The following is a 19613-nucleotide window of genomic DNA, read 5'->3' as shown; positions in this document are numbered from 1 at the left end:
TGCCAAATGTATAACCAACTACTTAGGAGCCGATTGTGTCAATAAAATGGTGCACCAAATAAATCTACATCTGGAGCTGGACTTCCTCGTTAGACCTCCTTTGCCAGTACCAAAATGTAATAATAGGGTTTTTCCCCTTTTTTCTGGCAACAAAACTGAAACCTTTTAACAAGGATGGGTACGCCTTTTGGCGTCATCTGGTCGAGCACCAATTGGGTCGAGGCTCAAAAGAAAGCCGTCCCTTGGTGTGGACCAATCAGTTTCAAGGACAATGCATATATATTGTCATAGTATGTTTTTTGTTTGCATTTTGACTGCAGGTATTGTGGTTAATGCAGACATGAATCCTTGTAAAAAGGTTTCAGTTTTGTTGCCAGAAAAAAGGGGAAAAACCCTATTATTATGGAGCTGGACTGTTTAATGAGGTCTCACCAACAACCATGATGTTTGAGATTTATTTAACTCGTCAAAAGGTGAGAAATCCTTCCGCTGTCTTTACGTGACATATGCTGCCGTATCTTGACTTTTTAGTTTGTTTTAATTCGGAAGAAAATGGGGGGGGGGGGTGCAACCTACCTACTACAACAATGTTTAATTACACTGTGTAATTTTTTTGTTCCTGGGTAGTAAGTGTTATTTCCTAATTCCTGATGCCTCAAAAGTACAGAAAATTGCTATTATTCCCCACAAACTTTGCTTTTGTGACCTGGACATTGATATTTTGAAATTTACCTATTTTCCAGAACATTTCAGATAGATTCAGTGCTGAGTAAACTTGGAATAACTTCTAGAACATTCTAGAACTTTCCAGTGATATAAATGGTAGTATAAATACCGGGACGTTAAGCCCACCCGTTCAGTTTAGTTCCAGCTGCCTAAGTGGATACATATTTGCATTTTTCTGAGATAGCATCAAGAGGCTGCAAGCATCTGGCAGACGCATCTGCTAAGATGTGTGAGGCCTGCAAGACATATTTCGGCATGCCTGTCGGGGATCAAGACAAACTCTTGGCACCTAATTTCACATGCGAGCAATGCAAAAAAAAACTCTGGAAGGTAAGATGGACAATTGATGCTCTGAATTTTATGTTATAAAATTTGTTAACATTTTTAAATTGTAAAAGTTTAGAATTTAAAAATGTTTAACAATTTTCAATGTTATTGAAAAATCATATCATATATGAAAAATGTTGCGAAAATCTCTTACAAATTAGTCATGGATAAAATGAATATTTTTGTAGGATGGTAACGAGGGGAAAAGAGAGCCATGAATTTTGCTATCCCAAGAATTTGGCGGGAACCCACTGACCACTCAAGCAACTGCTACTTCTGCATGGTGGACCCTTACAAACTTCGGACTGGCAAGAATGCACCTGCTATCACGTATCCGGACCTTCCTTCATCCATCCCCCCTGTACCCACTCCTCTGGAGAGAGAACAGCCGTCTTTAGCAGAGAGCAGCAAGTCAGAGAGCGAGGAAGACATTGTAGATCCAGATGACAATTTCAGAGGTGGAGCTGAGGAGAGAAACCCATACTACCCCAACCAAAAATACCTCAACGACCTGATCAGAGATCTTGGTCTCACCAAGTCCAATGCCGAGCTCAAGCAGTGGAACTCGTTGGATGAAAGCGTGAAAGTCGCAGATCAGAGGAAGCATCACCAACCTTTTTGCAGCTTCTGCCACAATGTGAGCAGTCTGTTCGAGGCAATCGGAATCGCCTGTAACCAGAATGAGTGGCACCTCTTCATTGACAGCTCATCCAGAAGCCTCAAAGCCATGCTGCTCCATAATGGTAACAAGTACCCACCTCTTCCCCTGGCTCACTCGGTGCACCTCAAAGAGGATTACAACAGCATCAAGACCTTGCTGGACACCTTGAAGTATGATGAGTACGGCTGTGAGGTCATCGGAGATTTCAAAATCGTGGCATTCCTGATGGGTCTCCAAGGCGGTTTTACCAAGTTTCCCTGCTATCTTTGCCTTTGGGACAGCAGGGACACCAAGGCGCACTACCACAGGCGGGACTGGCTACAGCGGACCGAGTTCTCTGTGGGGAGGAACAACGTCAAGCGGGAGCCACTGGTGGACCGCCGGAAGGTGCTGATGCCACCACTGCACATCAAATTGGGCCTTATGAAACAATTTGTCAGAGCTGTAGATAAGGAGTCGGCAGCCTTAAAGTACTTTCAAGACTTCTTCCCTAAGCTGTCTGAGGCAAAGGTCAAAGCCGGTGTCTTCGTCAGACGACAGATAAAGAAGATCCTGGAGTCCAATGAATTCCCCAAGAAGCTCACTAGTAAGGAGAAAGCGGCTTGGAACAACTTTGTCGCAGTGGTTCTTTGCTTCCTGGGCAATCACAAGGTCGAAAACTATGTGGAGCTGGTTGAGACTCTGGTGGAGAACTACAGCACAATGGGCTGTAGGATGTCCCTCAAAGTCCATATCCTTGATGGTCATCTTGATTAATTCTAGGAGAACATGGGAGAATACTTGGAGGAGCAAGGCAAGCACTTCCACCAGGATGTTCTGGACTTTGAATGCCGCTACCAAGGACAGTATATCAAGAACATGATGGGAGACTACATTTGGGGGCTGTTTCGTGAAAGTGATTTACAGTATAATCGTAAATCTCGACAAACTACTCACTTATTCATATTCTTAGTTTTTTCGGTAAAGTCACGTTGAAGAGAAACAACAAAATAACAAAATATATATAAAACTTCTAAATATTTTGTAGTAATTTTTGTATTACTTTAGTATAAACACATGTTAATCTTGATTCACATGTTTTTTTCTGACTTTATGTGAACGAAAAGACACAAAATCGCCCGTTTTCTCATTGAAAATAGGTTAAAAAAATTTAATATCACTGTCCTGGTCACAAATACAAAGTTTTTCCAGGAATAATAGACATTTTCTATAGTTTTTAGGCATAAGCAATTATAAAATAACACTACCCAGGAATAAAAATTGTGTTACATCGTGTTATTCTACATCAGCGTCGAGAGTTTAGCACAGTGATGTAGTGGTATAATGGTTAATGCGCTGCGCCGTGAACCCAGCGACCCGAGTTCCATTCCCAGACACCACTAGCAGTGAGTGACAAGTTAAATCAGAAATGGTCCTCCCCTCCCACATTCAGCACCCCACACTGACCAGCCTGGCATATGGCCAAAAAAAAACCATAACTGACATGGTGTAGGGTTGTCTTCGTTCAATGGTGGATTGAGAATGGTTGTAATTTATTTTATTTAAGCATTGAAAACAGGAGGAATTGAAAGGATCCAGTTCCCACACTCATCTTAATCCAGATATGTTTAGGTGAGCGCCAAGGTCAGGTGTGGCCATACAATTAGAGCAGGTTATATGCAATAGTATCAATCATTCAATTAATTACAGTCACCAGAGCTGACCTCGGCACTTTTTGACCCCGATTATTTCAGATGTTTTGAGCTCTGATTTATTGTTCGTTGGCCTGCAGATTAGTCATAGTCTGGCTATACATGGACATCAGCCTGCATTATGCTCTCGCCAATTATTATAATAGTACTCAAAACATAATTATACGATTTAAAATCAGAGGGAATTATATAGCACTAACATATGAATGGTAATTGCTGGCTCCCCCAGACCTGGAAATTGTTGGTTCACAATGAAGATTTAGGCAATAGCAGCCAACAGAAAATGCATTCAGCAGCCTTGGAGCCAAAACTCTGGTCTGGAAAAAGGAATGAATTGATATTTATCAACTATGTTTCTCTTTTATGGTACAACTCAATGCAAGGGAAAGATCAACATTTTTACCCCCTCGTGTATGAATTATTAACGTAAAAACATGGCTTTGTTCAGTGTAATTTTAGAAATCAAAGGAACCCCCCCACCCAACCCCACAAGTGTTGACAATGTTTAATTGAATTTCATAGCAGTCAGAGTTATCATAGCAGTCCACCACAGTGGATAATTTGCATGAGGGTTAATAAACGGAGCTACTAGTATAGCTTGTTACATATTTACTAAATTATCACATTAAGGAAGCACTGGTAAGCATTTTTTGTAATTAACACTGCAGTATACGCATAATATAAATGTATAATCATTGGAGTGACTGCACTCTTGACTTTAGTCTCATCATGCTGTGGTATTACTATGAACTATGAGATAGCTGTCAGTGTTAATACCCACATTACTATACTTAAAATAACGTGTTTAATGTCACACAAGTTGTGTTATACAAAGTCGTTTTGGTATTGCCACTTCGAATCAACGTTGATTCTTTATTGGAATCATCCCATTGTGTTTTTGTTTGCTGATATAAAAAAGGGTTACCTTATAGAGATGATTCCTGTCATGGGAATGATGAATTACGACCACTGTCTCAGGCCACTGTTGATCAGGAAAATATGTTTAGTTTTAATTTGATGACAAAGACAAATATCTCAAAGGTACAAAAAGTAACCCATTGTACTTCATGTTGATTGAACCGTAGATATTTTCATCTAAGAAGGGGTTACATGTCACTTATCTAACCACATCCACCTTCATTCGTTTCAGTTAAGTTACTAAAAGGACTAGCCACGTATCCATTGTGAAAAGAAATATGGTAAGCACACACTTGCCACCTCTCATTAAAATGGAACGCTACTCTGTTAACCTATATGCCGCTTTGGATATGTCTACTCAGCAAAGGCATAGGCCGTGGTAACAGGGCAGTTATTAATTACGATGACTTTCGTGATGATTTGAGTTTCACGGCCAATTGTTGTGTGTGTCATGGAGCTTTGTACCCTGTCTTAAGAGACACCTATTTACCACACACTTTAAACATTAATTATGCACGTGTTCTTCGGAGAAATATTAACTATTTTGAACTACTGTATACAATTCTGGTTAAGACGTAGCACATGTCATACTTATAACTGCACTTTTGTTAAATGTACAGCCCTTGTGTAAATTAACTGCTAGATGAAAGGCCTCGTTGGTCATGGGAGTCATCTGTAAATACAAATCTAGTACCACAGAGAATGAGTGAAAAATAATAAGCTCTTGATGGGTTTGTTTTCCATAAAGAAAGTTAACCTGGCTTAGTTTTTTTCAATTCAACTTAGAAAATATTTTATATTACAGTTCCAATTTCGTCCCAAGTGCCACTATTCTATATTCTGCACAAAATAAAATAAGCATAACAGGCTGTTGAGAGCCGTTAGCCAGTGATGTACATTCCATATACCTATGGCACTCAAAAGTCGACAAGCAGTCGACTTTTTTAAAAGTGGCACTCATTTTATCAACCCCAAAGAAGTGAATGACTCATTCGAAGCAAACTGGGATGTAAACTCACGTGACTTCCTACGATGAGTTGTGCACAATAGCCAGTATGCATCGCAGTCGCATACTCTACAAAGGTGGGAATTTACTGTATATAAACGGTAATGTATTTCACTTTACAGAGCACAACAATTAACCACGAAGACAGTAATCTTTATTCTAGGATATTTTTTTAAAAAGGATTGTGCCAGTCTGCAATTAACATTGAAAGTAAAATGAAAATGCTTACAGCAAATGGGTGTTCTAATGGGATTAACCATCATTAACCAGGAATAGAGACAAAGCATGGAGCACATATACAAGACATTTAAAATGCTAAAAATTCTGCAACACTATGAGGAAATTATGATGGCAACGGTTTGCAGCAAAAAAAATATTTCAAAGACATTCAACAAAAAGTCAGCAAAACGAAAATCAGCAGATTATCTTTGCTCTATCACAAACGATTGCACTAAGAGAGCAATCGAGGGCTCCTCAGGAATTAATTGATGACGAATCAGCATACCACACTGAGCAAGTTTGAATGTAGCAAGTGGACTGTATATATACATGTTTTTTTCAAATATGGTAATCTCAGATTTGCTGAAAATTGTTGAGTAAAGCCTCCACGGACACCAACCTCAACAGCACACACAGCTGGAAGTAACTGCCGCGGCTGCCTCTGTCCAGCGATGTGTATCAAGGGGATCAATGCAGGATAACTCCATAGATATACAAGTTGCAGGAGGTTAAATGCATTGCGATTTGCTTGACTGGTTCTGGCAGATGTACACAATGACATTCACAAACTTCACATCAGTTTTGGCCAATATAATTACAGCACAAGTGGAGCGACACCCAGCACGGTAGTCTTAAATAATATAAGTTTTTATTTCTTCCAGCGAGAGACATGGTCATCAAAGATTCCCTTTATTCCAAACGCTCCCAGCTATCGCGTCCCCCCACTTATATATCACTCGAGCCCCTTTCTCGAAGGTTCCTTCAGCCATTTTCTCTTCAGCCAATCACCTTCCCACTTTCTCGAACGGATCCCAAACGGCCTGTTAATCATCCTCCATGTCCCCGCCCTTCCCATTTGTATTTCTACCTTCAATTCCTTCAATTTCCCTGCCTCTAACCATCTAATTTCAGGCCCGTTAAGTACCCATCATAGGGTTTGTTTTTACTTCATGATTTTCCGTGTCACGTGGTGTCCACCACGTCAGGCGAGTATCGTTGGTAGTGATGAAACCTCCACACAAGTATAACATGTTCGCATTGATCTGTATGTGGGATCACGTGTAAATTATGTTATCAGACCATTCTATCCAGCCCATCATGGATTTGGAATTCAAAAAAACTCTATGCAGAGATGATATGAGTGATATCTTACCAAAAAAATGCATTCCATTGCATGTGTAGTGATATCAAAAATATTTGATGAAATAAATTTGGCTATGATTAAATTAAGTATCATAGGTTCTTTATTCATACCATCAAAGTAAGCTTTTGTATAAATTAAATTGTGTTTAGTGCTTGAATACAGATGTATGTTCACTGATACATTTGCCTTTGTTCGGCCATTCAATCAAAATGACTAAAGGCTTGTGCTGTCTTGAATGATTTATATTTTTTTGAATCAATAATACTTCATATCCATCCTTATACTGTACTTGAATTTAAAAAAATCATGACAGGAATAATTCACACGACTGAATTAAAATAGTTCATCGTTTTGTTCAATATATAAATGAATCACTATCAGATCATATTTGTTTCACATCACATAAATATGTGAGGTTGCAGGAAGGAAGTCGACACTGTCAGAATATTTGCCTTTTCATGTGTTTCATGAGATGAACTAAAGGGACAAATTAAGCGTGCAATTAGGAATTGAACAGAATATATAACCCATTACTAATTTAGCAGCAGCTTTTTTTCATACATCTCAAGAGGGCATCTGACAAAATCATCCATCTTCATACTCAACTAAGTCGCAGTGCAATTGAAGTTCTATGGGTTTTGTTTCTCGTATCCTCAATTGAAGTTATTTTAAACATCTATAGAGTATCGTTAAAAATACGAGATTCATTATACACGAGTAGTGGAGAGTCCAATGCATTACTCTAAGAAATTTGCTCACCAACATCTGGAATTTTTCCATGAAAATGTAATTTTGTACGGCCAGTTGTTGGCAAGAGGGGCACGCGCCAACACGATTTTGACTTGGGATAATGCGTCATTTGTATGAATGTATGTTGAACTTCTTTCGCGCCGTACATTAGGCAAGCATGATAATCAAAGGTGTTGTAAGTGGTAGGAAGTATCAGCAGTGCTTCGGTCTATAAGCCAAATTATTCAAATCATCTGGTCAAAGAAAATTCCATCCGCATTCTCATGAACCGCATATCATAAACTTTTTAAACAACATCCCATTATTTGAAATTAGTGAAGTGGTCCAGGAAGCGTTCTCCAGACAAACCTACGTACGACACTATATACGTTGTATATGTTGCGCTTATATGCAAACACATTACCAACCTTATGTATTTATTGAACTGACGGCAATTTATTTAGAAAAATAGGACCAGTATTTTTTAATGCTGCCTTTTTAATCTAGCTTGTTCAATGTTTCCTATACATTTTAATTTCTCATGCATATGTTAAATGCACAATACCTAGATTTACATCCTGTATCACAGTGAGGGAAAAAGTATTTGATCCCCTGCTGATTTTGTACGTTTGCCCACTGACAAAGAAATGATCAGTCTACAATTTTAATGGTAGGTTTATTTGAACGGTGAGAGACAGAATAACAACAACAAAATCCAGAAAAACGCATGTCAAAAATGTTATCAATTGATTTGCATTTTAATGAGGGAAATAAGTATTTGACCACCTCTCAATCAGAAAGATTTCTGGCTCCTAGATGTCTTTTATACAGGTAACGAGCTGAGATTAGGAGCACACTCTTAAAAGCAGTGCTCCTAATCCTGTCCACAGAAGCAATCAATCAATCATATTCCAAACTCTCCACCATGGCCAAGACCAAAGAGCTCTCCAAGGATGTCAGGGACAAGATTATACGTAAGGCTGGAATGGGCTACAAGACCATTGCCAAGTAGCTTGGTGAGAAGGTGACAACAGTTAGTGCGATTATTCGCAAATGGAAGAAACACAAAAGAACTTTCAATCTCCCTCAGCCTGGGGCTCCATGCAAGATCTCACCTCGTGGAGTTACAATGATCATGAGAACGGTGAGGAATCAGCCCAGAACTACACGGGAGGATCTTGTCAATGATCTCAAGGCAGCTGGGACCATAGTCACCAAGAAAACAATTGGTAACACACTACGCCGTGAAGGACTGAAATCCTGCAGCGCCCGCAAGGTCCCCCTGCTCAAGAAAGCACATATATACCCGTCTGAAGTTTGCCAATGAACATCTGAATGATTCAGAGGACAACTGGGTGAAAGTGTTGTGGTCAGATGAGACCAAAATGGAGCTCTTTGGCATCAACTCAACTCGCCGTGTTTGGAGGAGGAGGAATGCTGCCTATGACCCCAAGAACACCATCCCCACCGTCAAACATGGAGGTTGAAATATTATGCTTTGGGGGTGTTTTTCTGCTAAGGGGACAGGACAACTTCAGCGCATCAAAGGGACGATGGACGGGGCCATGTACCGTCAAATCTGAGGTGAAAACCTCCTTCCCTCAGCCAGGGCATTGAAAATGGGTCGTGGATGGGTATTCCAGCATGACAATGACCCAAAACACACGTCCAAGGCAACAAAGGAGTGGCTCAAGAAGAAGCACATTAAGGTTCTGGAGTGGCCTAGCCAGTCTCCAGGCATTAATCCCATAGAAAATCTGTGGAGGGAGCTAAAGGTTCGAGTTGCCAAACGTCAGCCTCGAAACCTTAATGACTTGGAGAAGATCTGCAAAGAGGAGTGGGACAAAATCCCTCCTGAGATGTGTGCAAACCTGGTGGCCAACTACAAGAAACGTCTGACCTCTGTGATTGCCAACAAGGGTTTTGCCACCAAGTACTAAGTCATGTTTTGCAGAGGGGTCAAATACTTATTTCCCTCATTAAAATGCAAATCAATTCATAACATTTTTGACATGCGTTTTTCTGGATTTTGTTGTTGTTATTCTGTCTCTCACTGTTCAAATAAACCTACCATTACAATTATAGACTGATCATTTCTTTGTCAGTGGGCATACGTACAAAATCAGCAGGGGATCAAATACTTTTTTCCCTCACTGCACATCCAATTGCAAGAGAATATTTGTAAATTATATTGGTATAGGTTAGATGTGTCAGACTGTCAGTCTATGCATACAAGTAACCATTACATGGTCTCCAAATAGACATATCTAAAATGTATCACTTTGTGGAATACTTATTGCACTCGTAATATCTAATAACCCATTTTAATTTACATTCCATTAGACGGATTGCTCTCGTCTAATAACCTGTCCTCAAATTGCTCCTCATTTGCTGTTTGTGTGGTTAATGGATTTTTACAAATGCTCCATATGCCTGACCTTCTATCTTTCCTTTCTACAATCAATTTTCTTTATTCATCCAAGACACTGCATGTTTACTTATTGCCAGGGGTCGCAAAACAAATGGATCATGGGTCTGATGGATGAAGCATTGACAAAGGATAGCGAGCAGGGAAGTTTTGCGCAACGTGATTGGTCTAAGTCCCACGGACCTGCCCCGACGTTCCGCATGATAATCGCTGTGGTGGAAGGACTTTACTTTCTTCCTACAGTGGTTTCATTTGAATCACACACTACATGCTGGTTGTGCACGTCATATAAATTGCACGCATACAGTATAAATTATATATCAAGCTATGCTGATGCCATTGCAAGAAACTCCACGTTCCCAGAAGCAATTTAATTGAGATATAAGGTTTTTAAGTTTAAGTGTTTCGTTTGTCTAACCAGGTGAATAAAAGAGCAGGATGAATATCATTGCCAAGAGTGACCTGGGTCACGATAATGCTAAAGCAAATACAATAAACTACAGCAATGAGAGCAAATAGAAATCAGAACATTGTGTGTTTGCGTTACATTCAAAGCATGTGGGCACATCCAAAGTAGCTACTGTGATTCAATTGTGTAACATTTTTTTTCTTTTTTTGTTGGTCCTGGGTAGTAAGTATTATTTCCTAATTGCTTATGCCTCAAAAGTAGAGAAAATGGCTATTATTCCCTACACACTTTGCTTTTGTCACCAGGACATTGATATTTAGAGATTTACCTATTTTTCAGATTCCAGATAGATTCAGTGTTGAGTAAAATTGAAGTAACGTCTAGAACATTCTAGAACTTTCCAGTAATTTAAATAGTAGTAGGGGCCTTAAGCCCACCCGTTCAGTTTAGTTCCAATTACCTAAGTGGATACATATCTGCATTTTTCTGAGATGGCATCAAGAGGCTGCAAGCATCTGGCAGACGCATTTTGCTATGTCTGCGGCCAATTTATCAAGACAAGAGCGAAAAAGTACTCTGTGGAAGCATCTGCTAAGATGTGTGAGGCCTGCAAGACATATTTCGGCATGCCTGTCGGGGATCAAGACAAACTCTTGGCACCTAATTTCACATGCGAGCAATGCAAAAAAACCTCTGGAAGGTAAGATGGACAATTGATGCTCAGAATTTTATGTTATAAAATTTGTTAACATTTTTAAAATGGTGAAAGTTTAGAATTTAAAAATGTTTAACAATTTTCAATGTTATTGAAAAAACATATCATATATGAAAAATGTTGCGAAAATCTCTTAGGATGATAACGAGGGGAAAAGAGAGCCATAAAGTTCGCTATCCCAAGAATTTGGCAGAAACCCACTGACCACTCAAGCAACTGCTACTTCTGCATGGTGGACCCTTCCAAACTTCAAACTGGCAAGAATGCACCTGTTATCACGTATACGGACCTTCCTTCATCCATCGCCCCTGTACCCACTCCTCTGGAGAGAGAACAGCCGTCTTTAGCAGAGAGCAGCAAGTCAGAGAGCGAGGAAGACATTGTAGATCCAGATGACAATTTCAGAGGTGGAGCTGAGGAGAGAAACCCATAATAACCCAACCAAAAAGACCTCAACGACTTGATCAGAGATCTTGGTCTCATCAAGTCCAATGCCGAGCTTTTGACGTCTAGGCTCAAACAGTGGAACTCGTTGGATAAACGCGTGAAAGTCGCAGATCAGAGGAAGCATCAGCAACCTTTTTGCAGCTTCTGCCACAATGTGAGCAGTCTGTTCGAGGCAATCGGAATCGCCTGTAACCAGAATGAGTGGCGCCTCTTCATTGACAGCTCATCCAGGAGCCTCAAAGCCATGCTGCTCCATAATGGTAACAAGTACCCATCTCTTCCCCTGGCTCACTCGGTGCACCTCAAACAGGATTACAACAGCATCAAGACCTTGCTGGACACCTTGAAGTATGATGAGTATGGCTGTGAGGTCATCGGAGATTTCAAAATGGTGGCATTCCTGATGGGTCTCCAAGGCGGTTTTACCAAGTTTCCCTGCTATCTTTGCCTTTGGGACAGCAGGGACACCAAGGCGCACTACCACAGGCGGGACTGGCCACAGCGGACCAAGTTCTCTGTGGGGAGGAACAACGTCAAGCGGGAGCCACTGGTGGACCCTCGGAAGGTGCTGATGCCACCACTGCACATCAAATTGGGCCTTATGAAACAATTTGTCAGAGCTGTAGATAAGGAGTCGGCAGCCTTAAAGTAGTAATAGGTTTTATCCTTTTATCTGGCACCAAAACTGACACCTTTATACAAGGGATCATGTTTGCAATAACCACAACACAAGCAGTCAAAATGCAAACAAAAAGAGACAACTCTGATAATGATATGCACTGTCCTTGAAATTGATTGGTCCAACATGATCCCTTGTATAAAGGTGTTAGTTTTGGTGCCAGATAAAAGGGTAAAAACCTATTACTATATCTTGCTACTGGCAAAGGAAGTATTATAGTGTAAATGCTTACCCCGAGCTCTCAATACTCTGATAGTGTGCTGTTTTTGAGTTGTACGCCTTTTGGCACCCGAATGGGCTCCCCCCTATCTCCAGTTGTAGCCAACGTGTTCATGGAAAAAATTTGAAACTGACGCCATCCAGACTGCCACTCTACGCCCGATCTTATGGAAGAGGTACGTAGATGACACCTTAGTTATCTGGCCACATGGCTTACCTGCTCTAGACCAATTCCTCGACCACATCAACTCCATACACCCAGCCATCAGATTTACCATGGAGGTCGAAAAAGAAGGCAAGCTACCCTTTTTGGATGTCTTAATTAAAAGGAGACCTGATGGTTCAATGAGCCACTCGGTCTACAGGAAAACGACCCATACGGATGCTTACTTAAAACCGGATTCCCACCACCATCCATCCCAGAAGAACTCCCTCATCAAGACTCTATACTATAGGGACCGATGCATTTCCGACCAGGATCACATTGCCAGTGAACTCAAACACGTACACCAAGCCCTCAAGGCTAATGGTTACTCCGACTACACAATCCGCAAAGCCATCACTCCAGTCATGAAGAAGGATCCCCTTGAGGAACCATTCAAAACCATCACCTTACCCTACATTGCGGGGGTCACAAAAAAGATCTCCAAAATCCTGAACAAACACAAGATCCAGGTCCTCATTCAACACAGTACATACAATCCGTGATCTGGTTCCATCTGTAAAAGATGCTGTTCCAGACATACAGTACCCGGGCGTTTACAAACTAAAGTGCCTATGTGGTAGCAGCTACATTGGAGAAACCAAACGACATATCTCGGACCGCATCCGCGAACATAAAGCAGACTTGAAACACGGTAGAACGAACTCCTCTGCCATGGCAGATCACTGTTATAATTCAGTGGGCTCACATGACATTGACTTCTCCAAGACTGAGGTTCTTTGCAAGCCAACCGGCTACCATGATAGATTCGTTCATGAGGCCATCCACATATACAAGCCCACAGACAATTTCAACCGAGAAGATGGATTCTGGCTTAGTAACCATTGGAAAGATGTTTCAAACCATTTACGTTCTTAATTAATTGTATTTTACGGTGACCTTCAGACCGCAACTCTTTCGCTGGCATTGCCTCTTAATACCTCTCACACCACGGTTAATGGTATGGTTCATAACATGGAGTATAACAGCGCATAGTGGCTGTTTCTCCCCCCTCCTCCGTTCCAAGCATAGATGGACTCGTCCGTCTGAACAAAGCTCGTCGTTGTCCGTGGTGCTAACGTTGAAAATAAAAAAAATAAAAAACCGCCACCCATTTTTTCGCCATATGGCATTGTAATGTATAACGACTTTTTGTTAGTAGCTCAGCTGATGGGGGAGTATATAGAGTTTATTGATAACATTGATGTAGTTTATATTTTAGTTTTTTATTAGTTTACTATATGGTATTCAATATATAGTGTAGTGTATACCCAGTTACTTTATGTTAATAGCTCAACTTATTGAAGAATATATTCAGTACATTTATTATATTAATGTAGTTTATACTTAGTTTTTTCTAATCGGTTTATTGTATGATAGTTGGGTAGTTGCAGTCCTTTAGCGTCCATATACTAAATGCCTCTGTTGATATGTAAACTTTGACTTTAACATAGCTATTTCCGTGACCAGTCACATGCTAATCCCTCACATTAACATCATGCTAATCTCCCAGTTACATGCTAATTTCTGACTTTAGCACCCTGCTGATCCAACACTTTAACACAGCTATTTAAATGCTAAATTCTTCTGTTTGATATGTAAACTCCTTTGTCAAGGCGCGTTACTTCTCCCACCTAGCTTAAAAGACGCTGCGAATCTTAGCAGCGTTCATTGAAGCGCTGTCGTCCCGACAGTTCTGTTCCTTCACCTGAAGAAGGCTACTTGTGTTGTGGCCGAAACGTCGTGAGAATTTTATTGTCTTATTTTGTTTTATTGTTTTATTCTCATTCTACGTGACTTTACCGAAAGAACCAAGAATATGAATCCTTGCAGTCACGAAAGCTTTAAATCTAAATCTAGTGGTGTGTTGATGTGACAAACATAGTGAAACATTACGACATCTTGTGAGAATTTAAAGATATGTTTTGTTTCTAATGAATGTTGAGTGATCACTGTAGATTATATTTGTCCACAAATTCATCTTAGAGACCAATTGATTGCACACACAATGTTGGGCGCTGTATAAATGAGTTATCAAAATGTTTGTCCACGGATAAAACATGCGTACCGTCTTATTGAAGGTGAGTGTTTTTCAGAGACTATTGTGATCGCTATAAAGTGTAAGCTAATGACAGGCGATCAAGGGCAGACAGCAGGAGAGCAATCTCTCTGCCCTTGCTATTCTGCCATTAGTCAAGGGCAGGGAGCTTGTTGTGTCACAAAGCACGAACAGCGACAATGTTTTTAATTAAAGGTTTGGCAGATGCAAAACACCCTGTCTGCGTATTAACCATGAATAGTATTGAACAGGAACGCAAAGATATTTCACATGTAATTTAGGATGTTGTCATGCATGACTCAATGCTACACCATATTGTTATTTGTGATTTTGATGCAGAATGGCTAGAGGCTTGTCTTTCAGTTTGTAACCAACACAAAATATTTCACACAATGAACAATTGCAAATCGACGGGGGTACTTGATTCCATGAAACAACACCATCACACACTTTAGAAATTTCTGCAAAATCCAGTTATGAAATTACTTCGATTTTTTTTACCATCGACTGTTGTATTTCTCACAACCATGATAACATTGGATGTACATTAGCTTCTGCGAAATTGTCCAAAGCTATTTGACATTTATAAACTTGCATTCACATGACAGCATATATATTTTTACATATACATGAATGCAATTGTTTGAATGTAATTGTGTGATCGTGGTCAACTGTACTAAGTATTTAGATACAACACGTTTTAAAATGCAGCAGAAAATATATTTCTGTACAATAAGAACTTGGGAACTGTTATATCTCATAATTCCAGTCTAGTTGTGATACAGCAAACATGTTACAACGTAACCATGAGCCATAAGGTAACGTCGATCAGAGCCATGGTCCGATTGTATATGCAGTTTAAAATGACTTGGAGTGTGCGTAGACGTAATGACTCCAAAAATAAAATTCTGAACTACCTACATCAGATAAGAATAGGTTTTCCCCTTTTTTCTGGCAACAAAACAGGTGTTAAGATGTTAAAACACCAAACTGAAACATTTTACAAGGAATCATGTCTGCATTAACCACAGATACTTGCGGTCAGAATGCAAACAAAATCATACTCTGATAATATATGCATTGTCTTTGAAACTGATTGGTCCACACCAGAGACAGCTTTCTTTCGACCAGAGGACGCCAAAAGGCGAACAGCACAAACACAATGCACTATCAGGACAATGAGAGCTCGGGTTGAGCAGCTACATCATGGGACCTCCTTTGCCAGTCTGAAAATATAAGAATAGGTTACCATCTGGCCCTAACAGTCTTGGGTCTTTCGGTAAATTCACGTAGATAGGTTCAATGAAAATAACGAAAATAACAAAAATAACAAAAAACTACGACGTTTCGATTTTCTTTGAACGTATCTACGTGACTTTACCGAAAGACCCAAGAATATGAATTCCTGCAGTCACGAAAGCTTTACGTCAAGGGTTTCCCCTTTTTCTGGCAACAAAGCAGGTGTTAAGATGTTAAAACACCAAAAGGTTTCAGTTTGGTGTTTTAACATCTTAACACCTGTTTTGTTGCCAGAAAAAAGAGAAAGACCTCTTCTTATATATTCAGACTGGCAATGGAGGTCCCATGATGTACCTACATCAGAGCTTTAAAAATTACATTCGTAAACAGTTCGAACAGATGTCAAGTCCATTAATACAGATGTATACACTCATTGTGATGAATATGGTGACAGGGTCACAATAAAAAAAATCTGAGATAGGGCGAATACAAAAAAATCCAAATCAATTTTATGAGGAATGTACCCATTACCATCTGGCCCTAACAGTCAACAATTTGCTCCACCTTGGCAACTTGTAAAATCTTTAGCTCGAACATCCGATCATTTACTGCAAGGTGACGCAAGGGGGGTTTTAAAAAAAATGCACGGGGAAACTGATCATCCACCTTCCAGCACTTTAGGTCCTCGCACGCAGGCTTGTGGTGGCGACTTGCAAGGCGCACGCACGCGGGCGGCATGCTAATTCCCAATAACCTACACCCATCAATCCAACCTTCACCGCTCACCGCACCGCGAAACTCGCCGCCGCAGCCTCTCGCAACTGCATGGGCGTCTGCGCACGGCGACGCAACGAGCCTGCGCGCTTAAACCCGGGGCCCTTCCAGGATCAGGAGGGCGAGTTTGGGAGTTTGTGACCGCAGCAGCCAACAGCGGCTGGCTTATTTATTATGCGTCGTTGTGTTTTATTATCCCCCGGAAACTAAAACACCTGTGCTATCTGATATAGCAACGACCCAGGCCAAATCGCACGTTCGCGTCGATTCAAATGCTTCTTAATGAAGTGTACACATTTGTGTGACGGGGAGGAGGATGACGAGGAGGAGTAGGAATGTGTGTGTTTGCTTAAGAGTTCGGATTGGTGACGAGTGGGACAATTTCTATTTTGGAAAGTTCCGTGGCCGCTGCCGCTCGCTGCCACCCACGTGAAGTGTCATTCGCTCGCGAGTAATTGGTGGCGCGAGATGCGCGCGTTCGTGAAGCGGCAGAGCCAAACGTTCGCGCTAATTGCAAGGGGGAACGCAGCTCAGAGCATCACCACCCGCGCCATTATCGGCTCGGGAAAACAACATTCACTTGTAATCATAATAATACATCGCGCACACCAAAAATATAAACAATGCAAACGGTTACGGATTCTAAATGCATACATACCAGCAACGAGGGAGGGTACATGTAAAAATATATATATTACAGCACACGGACCAATCGGTGGGTAATGATGTCGAGCATGGCGAGGTGTGATTTCAATTTCAAATGGTCCCTATTCACCGGCGGCTGAAAGGAGCCACCCATCCTAGCCAGAGCGCACGACTTACAGCCACACACACACACACGCACACCCTCATCACACTGGCAGATTCACAGCAGTCGCGCAAACAATCACGGAGGAAAGACTCCCAGCAGACGCGCACACACTCAAGAAAGACAGCAGACGCGCACACACTCACGCACGGAGACGCACATCAGACGCGCGCACACACTCACGAAAAACAGCAGACGCGCACACACGCGCACGGAAGAGAGCACACGCGCACACGCGCACACACTCACGCACGGAGACTCGCATCAGACGCGCACACACGCACGAAAGAGAGCACACGCGCACACACTCACGCACGGAGACTCACATCAGACGCGCACACGCGCACGAAAGAGAGCACACGCGCACACACTCACGCACGGAGACTCGCATCAGACGCGCGCAGACACCAGCGGGGGTTGGCGGCAGGGGGGGTGGTGGTCCTCTTCATCCGCCAGGCAGACACCGCGCGCCTCGCGTGCTCACTGCACGAGTCGGAGCCTCCATCCACTCGCTCACATCCACCATCACAAACGCGCTTGCTCGGCATTCTGGCGTAGTTTTATTGTCTTTGTTGTGATGTTTATAGCATTAGAAATATAGCATTTCTCATTCTCGTCTTTTTTTTATTTCTTTCCCCTCCCGTCTGCAACGTAATTAAAAAAGGAGTACACAAACAACCCGGGTGAAATAGAGGAACCGAAAATGAGATTGGAGACACTTGCACAGTGTGTCGCGGAATAAGATAACATAGGCTGCAGTAGTGTAGCTCGTGCAGGGTCTACGGTAGAGATATCGCGTGGAGGACGAGGTAGGGTCATTGAGATATAAACAAGACAGGCAGGTAGGTAGGCAGGCAGGTGGGTAGGCAGGCAGGCAGGCAGATACAGGAATAGGTGGCAATGCGCGTGGACGAGAAGGCAGAGGGGCCCGACTGCGACTTGGCCCCGCTGTGATCTGGCATCTGGGATGCGGATGAGTCGTCATGCGGGGCTCAGCCTGTGCCTCCCGGCTGCGCGCCCTGCTGCCCGCAGCGCTCTGCTGCTTGGCGGCGCTCGCCGGCGAGAGGTCGTGGGGTCTCCCCGCCGGACTTGGCTCCCAGGGGCACAACGGGTCGGCTCCCTGCACTGCGCCGGCCAGCAATGGCACCAGCAGAAGCAGCGCTGCGCAGAACTGCACGGGTAAGGGAAAAGGATTCCGTGTTAACCACGCTGCAGTCAACGGCGCGTGTTCATCACAGGACCCCTCAGCAGCAGCAGCCATCTCTCATACACACACACAGTAGTGCATGTGCTGCTGCTGCTGATATGCGTGCCGGTGATACAGTGTGCGCTTTGCTGCGGGTGCGTGTGTGTGCTGATGCGCTCTGCCCGCATGTGCAGGCAGCTTCGTGGCTCTTCTCGCTGGGGCTTATTTCGCGTGAAATTCCGAAAGAGGATGGCGCAGCGTCGTGGAGTATTCGCGTCGGGGTGACGCGCACTTGCATAGCCCGCAGCTCACTGAGAAGTGCACGTGTTTACTCTGCCAAAACGCATACAGATAGTGCGTACTGTTGTACGTGTGTATGTGCTTATATGACCAGCAGAATAATACGGCGCTAAGTGCATGATATTTTGCCGTTTGTGAGTGAGTTTCATTTTTATATATCTATATCTAGTGAGTTTCATTGTTTGGTAAATTACATTAAATGTCTACTTGACAACAGATGACCTTGCTCGATATAGACAATGCATTCTAATTACTGAGATGGGGTATTTAATCAGCCAAACATTTGCAATCCGAAAGCTTTCGTTGCAAGCGTGCTAATCACTCGCCTCTATGAACCAGCAACCTCGTTATCGTGAGCGTCATCAGCAATGCATGCCCAGTGTTGGCTCGCGACTTGCGGTGCGTTTTTAAAGAGGAAAATCGAGGTGGAGGATACATTTACAAATCACTCGTGTGACCCTTCATTTGGCTCCGCTAACATGGCCACATATTCACCTTGGTTTTTTTTTCTAGCGTAATTGAACAACAGAACATTTTCACACATTGACTTGGCTCCCTTCATACAATGGTGCCAATATCTACATCAATCACAAAAGCAAAGGAAGGGGGTTTGAACCTGGGAATGCCCATTCCTCCCTGTAACAGCCCATCCACTTATCACCATACCCCTATTGTTCTTAAACATCGAGATGACCTCGTAATGTGGGTAGCAGTGCACACTTTATGG

At 42.2% G+C, this 19613-nt stretch overlaps 2 protein-coding genes across 4 annotated transcripts in view; one reads left to right on the top strand and one right to left on the bottom strand.

Annotated features, from left to right (window-relative positions):
• The window catches only part of LOC116938719 (V-type proton ATPase 116 kDa subunit a 1-like), a 276745-nt gene extending 259106 nt beyond the window's left edge, over positions 1–17639 (bottom strand). The window contains exon 1 of the mRNA XM_076056558.1: positions 17251–17639. Coding sequence (XP_075912673.1) covers positions 17251–17271 — 21 coding nt within the window. The 5' untranslated portion in view covers positions 17272–17639. The remainder of the gene's footprint in view (positions 1–17250) is intronic.
• The window catches only part of LOC116938720 (tomoregulin-1-like), a 51059-nt gene continuing 49084 nt past the window's right edge, over positions 17639–19613 (top strand). For all 3 annotated transcript variants that reach the window (XM_032946249.2, XM_032946248.2, XM_032946247.2), the window contains exon 1: positions 17639–18579. In XM_032946249.2, coding sequence (XP_032802140.2) covers positions 18384–18579 — 196 coding nt within the window. In that variant the 5' untranslated portion in view covers positions 17639–18383. The remainder of the gene's footprint in view (positions 18580–19613) is intronic.

The sequence above is a fragment of the Petromyzon marinus genome, chromosome 4 (genome assembly GCF_048934315.1).
Source record: "Petromyzon marinus isolate PM22_M1 ecotype Great Lakes invasive population chromosome 4, UKy_Petmar_22M1.pri1.0, whole genome shotgun sequence".
In the NCBI taxonomy this organism is placed as follows: domain Eukaryota; kingdom Metazoa; phylum Chordata; class Hyperoartia; order Petromyzontiformes; family Petromyzontidae; genus Petromyzon; species Petromyzon marinus.
Note: the sequence above shows the minus strand (reverse complement) of the source record. Positions and strands in the feature narration are given on the sequence as shown.